Source organism: Panthera onca, chromosome C1 (assembly GCF_046562875.1).
Source record: "Panthera onca isolate mPanOnc1 chromosome C1, mPanOnc1 haplotype 2, whole genome shotgun sequence".
NCBI classification, from domain to species: domain Eukaryota; kingdom Metazoa; phylum Chordata; class Mammalia; order Carnivora; family Felidae; genus Panthera; species Panthera onca.
The window spans coordinates 38,255,845-38,268,029 of NC_138346.1; the positions used below are offsets into that span (position 1 = coordinate 38,255,845).

The 12,185-nt window shown below is 36.5% G+C and overlaps 1 protein-coding gene across 4 annotated transcripts in view; it reads left to right on the plus strand.

The window, feature by feature from the left end:
* SF3B1 (splicing factor 3b subunit 1) overlaps nt 1–12,185 on the plus strand; it is a 60,359-nt gene that overhangs the window by 21,823 nt on the left and 26,351 nt on the right. For all 4 annotated transcript variants that reach the window (XM_078451038.2, XM_060622771.3, XM_078451037.2 and 1 more), the window contains exons 3-4: nt 10,133–10,299; nt 11,968–12,072. In XM_078451038.2, coding sequence (XP_078307164.1) covers nt 10,133–10,299; nt 11,968–12,072 — 272 coding nt within the window. The remainder of the gene's footprint in view (nt 1–10,132; nt 10,300–11,967; nt 12,073–12,185) is intronic.

Below are 12,185 nucleotides of genomic sequence, written 5' to 3' on the forward strand. Positions count from 1 at the left end.
CTGTGCTGTGAATATGAAATAACTGATGCTGTAAAGAAAGTATGGGAGTGTTCAGGTAACATGAGAGCACTGTGTACAAGACATTTTCCATCACTGTATGACACTGAAGATGATAAATGTTTACTGGAAATACAATATTTACATAGTTTCTTACTCCCTTATGAATTTACCTTGACAACCGTAGTTCTTTATCGTGCATCTCTTTTCCCTTGATAAGTCATCTCTGATAATCTGGAGCAGAATTCTTGGTGGGGCTTTTGTTTTTGTTTTCATTTTGGTGCTACTGTAGCACTTTATAAATATTAGAATATTGGGTTAAGATTTTTTTCTTCTACTTTGATTGTTGTGTATAGGAAATGTACCTTCGTATCCCCATATCTAGTGCCTAATGGGTACTGAATATTAACATTTATTGAGAGATTATGCTGGAAATATTAAAAGTTTCACAGAAAGGGGTTACTTAAACTGACCTTTGATTGAGTAGGTTTGGATGCATCTGTTTGGCTGAGGTAGGTGGGAAGACTTAGTAACATATTAGAAATTTTCTGGGCTGAAAGGAAAAAATGTCAGGTAAGCATCAAATTCAAGAAGGCTTTAAACACTGATCTAGGTTTGACGTGGCTTTCCAGTGACTACAGTAGTGCCTCCTCCTTCTCCCAGGTAACAAGTTATTTCTGCACTTCAAGAAAGTCATTGGTTGCAGTGTGAGGAATGACAGTAAGAGCAACAATTCTTAGGCTAGTGAAGTAGTTGATAGAAGAACTTGACTTTGAGCCTCAGTGGGGTAATTTTTAAAAATGTGCAGAGTACTTGTTTTAGAATTGTCCATCATCATGTTGCTTTTTTATATAGATACTCTAACCTTTTTATCCCTCAATGTTGCTGGTAAAAACCTTATTTTATTGTAAGTTATAATTTATTTATTGTTTATTAAAAAAGATATTTTTAATGTTTATTTTTGAGAGAGGCAGAGTGTGAGCAGGGGAGGGGCAGAGATGGAGACACAGAATTTGAAGCAGGCTCCAGGCTCTGAGTGGTCAGCAAAGAGCCCAACGCAGGGCTCGAACCTATGAACTGTGAGATCATGACTGGAACCGAAGTGGGACTCTTAACCGACTGAGCCACCCAGGTGCCCCTGTAATTTATTTTTAAAGTAATGGCTGCATCAGTTTTTTTACTTGAATTTGGTGAGTTAAATAAAATTGTATTCTTTTTTCTTTGTAAAGTTTATTTTGAGGGGTGCCTGGGTGGCTCAGTCGGTTAAGCGGCCGACTTCGGCACAGGTCATGATCTCGAGGTCCGTGAGTTCGAGCCCCGCGTCAGGCTCTGTGCTGACAGCTCAGAGCCTGGAGCCTGTTTCAGATTCTGTGTCTCCCTCTCTCTGACCCTCCCCTGTTCATGCTCTGTCTCTCCCTGTCTCAAAAATAAATAAAACGTTAAAAAAAGATAAAGTTTATTTTGAGAGATAGCTTGATCAGGGGAGGGACAGAGAGAGAGACTCTCAAGCAGGCTCCCGTACTGCTTGCGCAGAGCCCAGCATTGGGCTTGAACTCATGAACCACAAAATCATTACCTGAACTGAAATCAATCGGTGGACGCTTAACCGACTGAGCCACCCGGGCTCAGTGGTACTGTATTCGAGCTGAAGTAGGTTCTTTCCTGTGTGGTTCTTTTCACACAGCTATTAGTTCCCATCATTGAGCCAAACTGGTAACTTTTTTTTTTTCTTGCTGTGGTATTCCTTTTGAATATTTCTATTAGGGTCAGCCCTTAACATCCTTTTTAAGCAACCTGATTGTTTTTTATCCTGGTGGCTTGCATTTTCTATAAAAAGAGCTGGACTTGTTCAAATCAATAAAATCTTTTGGACCTTCCTGCATGTTGTGTCAAGGGTATACAGTTAATTAATGTGCATAATGTTGCTATCCAGCAGTTCCTATATTAACTTTGGCAAACAATCTGTTCCCTCAGAAAGGGGAAAGTAGATTATCCTAAAATCTCACATATTGGCTTGTTTTGTCACTGTCCCTTAAGTGGATTTTTGGGGGACATCTCAGAGGTGAGTTTTTTCCCTCCTAAATTTTTGTATTCAGAATGTCCAGAATGGTCATCTTACTTTTCATTTACTGAGATTTTTATTTTTCTGTGTTCAGAATAGTTTTGGGTTTGTAGACTTCCAGTATGAATGTTGCTAGTAAAAATAAAAATGAAAACAAATTGCTTAAAGACTTTGAAAAAGATTTTTTTTCTGTATAATCATTTAAGAATTGATATAAGTAATGCTAATTAGGAATTAGTCATTTAGGAATTGATGTCTCTAGTGTTCAGTAAAATAATTTGTCACTATAATGCGTTTTCTTGTTTGGGGTTTGTTTAAGGAAAAGACTGAAAGCTGTGATACAGAATATACTTGGTGTTTTCTGGATCTCTTTTAGAGGTGTCACATGTGATAAATCCTTGCTCACTACTTGTTTCTGCTTTTTGGGAGAATAGGTAACATTTATGGACCAGACTAATGTGTCAGTAACATCCAAAGGCTGTATGTCTGTAACATAATGAACAGTGACTAGAATATTGCAAATCATCCAAATTAAAAATGAGGAATAAAAAGACACATCTGGGGCACCTGTGTGGCTTAGTTGGTTAAGCATCCAACTCTTGATTTCTGCTTAGGTCATGATCTCACAGCTTGTGAGATCAAGTCCCATGTCAGGCTCTCCACTGACAGCACAGATTCACTCTTTCTCCCTATCTCTATGCCCTACCCCCCACCTTCCGATAAATAAATAACTATTCAAAAAAAAAAAAAAAGACACCGCAAGCAGTAGAAAGTGCTACGTGCCAGATTTAGCAATAATCTGGGGCATGGAAAAAAGGCATAGAAGGGGAAACCAGTAGAGAGAATTGGTGGGGAGCAGTTAAACAGTTGTATCAGATGTGACCAGTGGTGGTTTATCTCTGAGTTTGATATTTAGGTCTTAGTTTAGATTATAAACAGTAGGCTAGATAATTAGGGCTTAGGTTAGATTATAAACAGTGGGCTAGATGTTGACTCTCTTTAAAAAGACCCCTAGTTCTGCATTACTCCTTGAACAATAGTCAAAGTCAACTCCCAGATAAAACATTTGATGTATTTATGTCAAAAATGTTTGCAACTTTAACATCACTTTTTTTTTTATTATAACAGTAATGTGATTTTTAAGAAAATGCAAAGTGGAAATCAATTTTAAATGAATTGAGGGGCACCTGGGTGGTTCAGTCCGTTAAGCGGCCGACTTCGGCTCAGGTCATGATCTCACGGTTCGTGAGTTTGAGCCCCGCATCGGGCTCTGTGCTGACAGCTCAGAGCCTGGAGCCTGTTTCAGATTCTGTGTCTCCCTCTGTCTCTGCCCCTCCCCTGTTCATGCTCTGTCTCTTTCTGTCTCAAAAATAAATAAACGTTAAAAAAAAAATTAAAAAAAAAATGAATTGATACCAAGTGAGCTGGCTCACAAATTTATTCATTAATACACAGTTAATTTATATGTCTTTTAGGGAAGGATTTGTTTGTTGATAGTTGAAAGCCTGCTTAAGATCCAGAAATCCCCTCCAAAAAGAGGGGAGTTTCACTTGAATAATGATATTTATTTTCTGTAGATCATTGGAACAAATTTAGTTTTGAAATGTATGTTTATATCTTAACATTTGTTAAGATTTTACATTATAATCAGCAAAATAAATAAAGCCAGAAAAGAAAAGAAATGACAAGGTGGAGAAGAGTTGGACTTTTAAGGTTGAACATATTACATAGAAAAGCTAAAAAAAAAAAAAATCTGTTTACATCCAGCAAAGGATTCCATTTCAATGAAGAGAGAGTTTTTATTTTTCTGTTTCATGGGATCACAAGCCTTGGTTTCAAGGGGCTAGAAGAAAGAAGAACCAAAAATGAGGAAAAAGAAAAACTTCAGAAAAACACGCTTAAAATTTTTAAACTTTTTATTGAAAACTGCAAACATATACAGAAATAGAACAATGAAACAAATCCACATGTTGCACCCATCACCTAGCTTCAACAGTTATAAACATGAGTCCACTTTTGTTTAACCTGTATTCTGGTCTCTACCACCCTTCCCATTATTTTGAGGCAAATCCCAGACATAATTGTTTTATCCATACATTTTTCAGTGTGTTTCTCTAAAATGTAAGGACTTTGGGGGCGCCTGGGTGGTTGAGCGCCTGACTCTTGATTTCAGTTCAGGTCAGGATGTCACGGTTTGGTTTGTGGGATTGAGCACTGCCCAGCCCCGCCCCCCCCCCCCCCCCCCCACTTTGCACTGACAGCTTGGAGCCTACCTGAGATTCTCTCTCCCGCTCTCCGCCCCTCCCCCACTCACACAGGCTGTCTCATTCTCAAAATAAACTAAAAAAAAAAAAATTTAACAACTTTATTTTTAATGCTTATTTATTTTTTTGAGAGTGTGCAAATGAGCGTGTGTGCCTGAGTGCTGGCAGCATACAGCCCGACTTGTGGGGAGGGGGCCCAATCCCATGAACAGTGAGATCATGACCCGAGCCAAAATCAGAAGTCTGATGCTCGCCTGACTGAGCCACCCAGGCACCCTTAAAATGTAAAGACTTTTAAAAAAATACCATTTTTGCACCTAAAATTAATATAACAAAATATATTTTTGTTTTATTTATTGCCTTATAAAACTTTTTTTTTTACAGTTTGTTTAAGTTCCGGATGAATCCCATACAGGGATTAGTCTTAAATCTTTATGTTCCTCCTCCATGTTTCTTTTTCCTTGCAATTTATTTGTTGCAGCGCCCTTACTTTGTAGTTTCCCATAGTCTGCAGGGAAAAGGAAAGAGGGCAGTGAAAACACCCATGACTGCCTCTAAGACTCTCCTCGCTGCTGCAGTTTAAGATGTCGGGAGGCCCACAAATAAGGGAGGTGCCAAGAAAATTATTGGATTTAGGAATGAACACAGTTCTGAAATCATACTTCAGGGTTAGGTTAGACTAGCCATGGCAAGGAAATCTTACAAAGGATTTGTAAAATCAGGTGCCTCTCCCACTATAATTCTAATGGCAATGAATGTACTCTCACAATTTTTCTAACAGGTTTACCTTCTACCTGAAGTAGTTTTGCATGAGTCCCTGTGATATTTGTATCTTAAAATGGGAACATCAGCTTAAGAAAAACCTCATTCTCAACTATTTACCCTCAGGGCTCCTCATTTAGTGAGGCTCTTTACAGACTGTGGTGTACAAGTCTAATGCTTCACTAGTACTTTGTTTTCTTGTCTAATAAGACTTTTTAGTTTTTATAAACCACTATCAGACTATGCCATCTATGGATTGAAGGACAATCCATAACTTCAGTTTTAGGATTCCAAATATGCTCTCATGATGGGGAATTCCTGCTTTGTTTTTAAGTTTTCAGCACCAGTAACGAAGATTTGTACTGTATATGGTCCCCCTCCTCTCACCTCTTCATAGATTTTACTGAAATAGGAGAAGGGTTGGGTGGGGAACAGAAGTGAAGCTTTAATCTGGAAAATCAGATAGTTTAGGAACCCACACTAGATATATCTGCCTCCTGATAACCTCCCCTTTTTTAACACCATTAAACTGGAATTAGCTTTTCTTCATTTTACTTGTTCTGTTAATTTCCTCCATGTCATCTCTCAAAATGATTCTTTCTCTGTTATACAGAATAGTTCAGTTCTCTTCTGTGCTCAGACTTGTGTAAGTAAATCCACTAAAAGGACTTTGTAAGTTTCTTTTATTTATTTTTTGAGAGAGAGGGAGAGATCACGAGCACGCAAGCCAGGGTGGGGCAGAGAGAGGGAGAGGAAAATCATAAGCAGGCTGCACTGTCAGCGCAGAGACATAGGCTTGAGCTCATGAACTGTAAAATTACTATCTGAGCCAAAACCAAGAGTCAGATGCTTAACCACCTGAACCACCCAGACACCTCTGTAAGTTTCTTTTAAACACATACTGTTTTAAGACCTAGCAGACTAGATATTTATCTATAAGAGTAGGTATTTACCCAAGTGCTATTAAATCCTATATTAACATAAAAACCTGTATGTGAATGTTCTATAGCAGCCTTATTTGTAATCTTTAGACTGCAAGCAACCTGAATGCTGTAGTACATAGGAATACTACTTGATAATGAGAAATATTGATTAACATATCTTGAAGACTGGAATATTTAAGGGTTCAGATGGAGTAGAGTGCCAGCTCTTGGCAATTGTATGTGTGCCCATGAGGAGCTCCTAGTCTCTTGTCCAGTGACTAGCAGACCATATCCATTTTTCTTTATCTTCACATCTGAATGTCTCAACTACAGGGAGTCTGAATTGGAAAGGAATTAGGAATAGAGGATTTGTTCATGTTGGTTATAAATGAAGTAGGGAGAGATTAGCATAAACATTTCCTCCTTTCTCTGCTTCAAGTCTTTTATTTAACATTTTGGCCCTCTGGTTATTCTTTTTTGTATGCTGCCTCTTTTTTTTTTTTTTTATTCCATTGTTGCTAACAAATCTTAGCATTTGTTGTCAGAAATGATCTATTTACTTACGTTCAGTCAATTAAAGTACAGGAATATCTGCATGCCAGTAGCTATAATTTTGTGTGCAACAACTTTGAAAATAAGAGACGATTTTGTCTTTCCCAGAGGTGCAAAATGTTTATAAAATTTTGGAAAAATTTTTAATGACTTCTGATTGAAAGTTACCTTTTAATTATGAAATAGTGTAACATTACAGAAAAGTACAGGAAAAATAATGAATATTGCTCAGATTTACCAGTTCTCAATATTTTGCCATATTTGTGCCATAGATTTTATTTATTTTGTAAACAAAATATCATATTCATAATAACTCGATTATACATTTTATAAATGTTTATAAGTGAAATGATACATTTGTTTGCTTGTAAATATTGAGTGTGTTCTATTTCATATTTTGGCACATAGTTTACTAAATAACTACTGAGATTTAATTCTGTCATTTATTTGCATAACTGCTGAATGTTGGGGAATCTGTTGTCTTAATTTTGTGGATGTGATGCTTATGTAAATGTGCTGCAGTTTACAATGCATAAATAAAACTTACAAGGTATATAGAATTTTTATCCGCAATTTCAAGCAGATATAGTACCTGGTTTGCATGTACAACTAGTAGAAGTTTATTAATGAACTCCCTTCAGAATTAATTAACTACAGAGAGCTGCCTAGCCCCTAGGTGATTTTGTTACCACATTTTATTTAATAGGAATCCAGTCATAAAATACATAGAGTTTATACAAACACAAATTCAATATTTTGAGTATTTTTGTAATTAGAAAACTCTGTTGCTTATCCTTAAGTACATAAAATCAGTAGGTAAGATTGAATAGATGAAAATAGTTCCTGAATAAATGTATTATCCAAATACTGTACTAGCTGCTGTAAACTTCTAGAAGAATCCTTTCAAAGGAAAATAAAACCGTAATGTATAATGTGTGTGTGTGAAGGGGGGGAGGGTAAGCTGCCCAATATGTATGCTGTGATGTGGTTTTTATGAAACAACACCTCTTTATTGCTTTTTTGTTGTGTATGAGCTAGAAAAAAGTATAACATGTCCCAAATTGGAAATTTTAAAGTAAAGGTAGGCTGGAGCTGGAAGTCGAGGGCCATGTACAAGTTTTCTGGAGTGTTTGTTACTGATATAGAAACGTGGGCGCTCTCTCTCTTTTTTTCTTTTAAAGAAAAATGGAAGTATAAAATTGGGTTTATTCACAAAATATATATTGATGAAGAAACCTGGGCTCTTAAGTTGGTGGTTCCAACTTAATGGGTCTGAGGCATGGGAGTCAGTCCTTGTAAGAGGTGCCCCAGGTGACTTTAATGTAGGTTGTTAGTAGACTACACTGATGCTGTAGAGGGGAGATTGCAGATTATTTGGCTGGCCTGATTCACCATTGTGTGTCCTGTCTGGATCCTGATGGCAGTAGCATTTGTGGTCCATGAAAAGAACTTGTTTACTTAAAGGTGATCCATGCATCTAGCGCTTTAAAAAATATATATATATATATTTTTAATGTTCTTCTCAAACATTTAAGAAATGGAAATTTTTGGAAAGAAAAAAGAAAAGGCTTAATCTCTAGTCACCCTTTAGCCAGTCTTTTTAACCACTGAGGTTTCTTCTGTGCTCCAGGATAAAAAGTTTCAGGGGTGAGTGAGGGGAGCAAATGTGGATTTAAGACTTCTAAAAAATATATACTACTTCAAATAGAAACAGAAGTAGATTAGTAAAATAATAGTAAAATAAGCCACCCAGCTCACATGACAATGTTTCTATTTGTGATTACTCATGGTGGGGGCCTCTGGCCACCTGGGCTGCTGTAATGGTTTTGAGGGGAGAGATGCAGGAAAAAGCAGCAACTGTGGAGATGATAAGATGATAGTGCTGTGGATACACCATAAGAATTTTGAGATGTGGTTACAAACTGGAGCTGCTAAGTTCAGTGGTAAACCCTGTTCCATTATTTTGAGTTTCTGAGACTTGGTCCCACAGTTATATGGCCCAGCTGTACTTTGGACTAGATCATGTTATTATATTTTCTGCTTTAAACCATACCCTTCTTGAACAGTGGAGGTTTTTCTCCCTTTGCTGAGGGTGTGGAGTTGGGCATTTGAATCTTTTTCTTTTGGTCTTTGCAAACTAGTAAATGAGCTTTTTTAAAGTGCCTGGTGTCAAAGGGTTTTGATTCAGTTGAAGGTAATAAGCCTGCAAAAATTGAAACATCTATTTGTTAAGCCACAAAAGAAACCAGTAGCTGTAAAAAGTTTTGTTTCTTAAAACACCTAGGTATTCAGATTATTACAATAAAACATTAGTTTGGAATTTAAAGTTAGCTGGTATTAGGAAAGACCAGAAAAAAGTTTGGAAGGCTAGTCTATTTAAAAGAGACTACTACAACTCAGTGCCTTGCCAGGTTCTTGATGGAATCATGGATCAAAGAAGAGAACATCTAGAAAGGTTATTACTAGGATGATGATTTCTTGAGCCTGTTAATACTATTTTGATTATATGGGAGAATGTCTTAGACCTGTAAATACATGCTGAAATAGTAGGGGCTTTAAATGGTGTAGAAAAGTCATGTACATATATAATATTTGCTATATCTCATATATATGTAAACACTTGATGAAAATAGGTGAACACTGTGTAGATGTTCATTGTATGTTTTAATTTTTTTTTAGTCTTGAAAAATGTCAAAATTAAAAATAGGGAAGTTTGGGAATCTGTTGAGAACTTCATTCATCAAATGTCCATCTTCTAAATGTCAGACCAATGGATAGAAAGAACACAGTGCCTGGAGGGTGAGATGTGGCAAGAGTTAATTCATTGGTGGAGTGCTTAAGTGCTTCATGTTCATTATCTCATTTAATCCTTAAAAAAAACTTCAAGTTGTAGGAAACTGAGACACAGAGGTGAAATAACCTTAATTAGTAGAGAAAGCCTTTATTTGAAGGCATTTTGGTTCCAGAGCTCAGACTCTTAATCATGAAACTAATGTCATGGTAGTTGCAGGCAAACTGTGTAGGGCTCTGAATTCTAGGCTAAAGAATTTAGACTTTATCCTTTATTATTTTACTCCTAAGAGTGTAATCCTAGATGTTTAGGACATCACCTGGGAGCTTGTTAGGAATGCAGAAACTTGGGTCTGATCCAGGCCTACTGCATTTTGACAAAATCTAGAGACCATTTGTTGCACATTCTATGTAGTTTGAGACCCACACTCCATAGTACTGTTGTGTTTGCATTTCTGGTATTGTTGAGTTTAAATTATCTTGAATATTGTTCTTAGTCCCTAAACAACATTGACAGTATTATTTTTTCATTTGGGAAAAGGTTTGGAATTCAACAATAACTTATACTTTGGTAACCCATTCTTAAGGTAAGAGTGGTTTGTGGTTGATGAAATGGTAAGCATATCTTCTGTATACGAGTATTGTCTGTTAGTTCTAACTCGTTATGTATTATAATTATTTTAAAGTTTATGTATTTAGAAGACTACTTTGATAATTTCTACTAGAGAACTGCATTGTGTTGGGTCTGTTTGGAAAATTAAGAAAATCTTAATTTCTTACAGATATTGAAGCACAGATTCGAGAAATTCAAGGCAAGAAGGCAGCTCTTGATGAAGCTCAAGGAGTGGGCCTTGATTCTACAGGTTATTATGACCAGGAAATTTATGGTGGAAGTGACAGCCGCTTTGCTGGATATGTGACATCAATTGCTGCAACTGAACTTGAAGATGTGAGTTACCAAGTGTACAAGAGTCAAGTATTTTTTAACAAAGAGCAAGAAATATAAAGGGATTTTCTATTTTAATCCTCTCATTTAATCTGGGAAGATTTGGGGCATTGGGAAATCTTTCTTTTGAAGGATAAAACTATTAGGTGTCCTTCCTCTGTAAGATCCAGAAACTTCTAGAAGTGATCAGTTCTCAATCTTTATGTTAAAACTAGTTTATCTAGTAAAGGACCTGCAAATCATTAACCATTGTAAAATAAATCCCTATTGTGACCTATTGAGCTCTAGAGTAGCCAGTGTGAGTCAACTTTCTTGTAGATAGCCATCTGTCCTTGCCACTTTTGACTTAAGACTTATGCTTGATGCTGTGTGTTTTTTCCCTTTGGTGTCTTAATATGAATGGAATGATGCTAATGGACTTTCTCATTTACTCTGGAGGATGACTACCCACTTCTCATTTTGAAATATGACCTTCAAAATGTTTTTATATATTCCACAGAGCTTATTTTGTCAGGCCATGCCAAACATCCATATTTGGTGAAATAGTCATTTTTGTGTGATTCAGTAGCAAACATTTTATGTTATAGATTATCAAACTTGTTTTTATGAAATTCAAGCCACATTTTTAGTTGGCACTTTTTTCTTTTAAGAAAAATTTAATAAAAGTTCCAAAGGTACAATTTCCAGAGACTAGTCAGGCTTCTGTTAGCATTATTAGACCTTCATGATAAAACACAGTGATGGCTATATGTTCCCAGAAGCTGAGGAAATTGTGATTTCATTTTTGACTAAAATAAATGAGGTGTTAAGATCTTGGGAGTTAATGCACTGTTGCACTTCTTACAGTAGTAAAGTAAGAATATCACTTTGGTCTGTTTAAACATACTACTAAGGAAACAAATACATTTAAAATTAATTACATTTTATTTGTGTTAAATCATGTTTAAAAAAAAATGAGTGGAAAAAAACAAGGAGGGGCTCCTAGCTGGCTCAAGTAGAACATGCAGCTCTTGATCTTGGGGTGGTAAGTTTGAGCCCCACGTTGGGTGTAGCGATTACTTAAAAGTAAAATCATTAAAAAAAAATCAAGGAAACTGGAGAGTTTTAAATAAGCTGTTTGCAGTTTCCAAATTTGAAAAACAAATTTCATTATGCTTTTTGTGAGAAAATAAAATGCTCAGGTTTTTCAATTCCATACCTGCTTTATTTCAGTTAACTTCCACAGAAAGCATTCCTGGTTTAATATTTTTAAAAGAGTAAAAAATTTCTTTAAAATAGGTTTAAGAGTTGAAAGAAGACCTAAGTATTTACAAGTTTTATGAACAAAGGTTTAGACATCACTTTATCAGTAAGTTGGGTTGTTTTTTTGTTTTGTTTTTTAACATTGAGAGAAAGTGACTGCTCACACTCGCAAGGAGAGGGGGAGGGGCAGAGAGAGAGGGAGAATCCCGAGCAGGCTCCTCACCTTCAGTGCATAGCCAGATGTAGGGCTTGAAGCCATTAACCATGAGACCGTGACCCAAGCCGAAACCAAGATTCAGACACTCAACTGATTGAGCCACCCAGGTGCCCCTGTCAGTAAGTGTTTTGATGCCATGTTGAATTTGCATGTTCTTTCTCATTTTTAAGTTCTGACATTTTTGTGGTTTTCCGGGGGGCATTTCATTGCAGGATGACGATGACTACTCATCATCTACAAGTTTGCTTGGTCAGAAGAAGCCAGGATATCATGCCCCTGTGGCATTGCTTAATGATATACCACAATCAACAGAACAGGTGATTCTTTTCTTTTTCTTCTTCCTCTATTTAAAATTAAAATCAGAGTTTATTCATAAGGAAAACAATGTCTCAATTCCCATGGAAGCCCACGTATTTTAGAAACAAGTTAT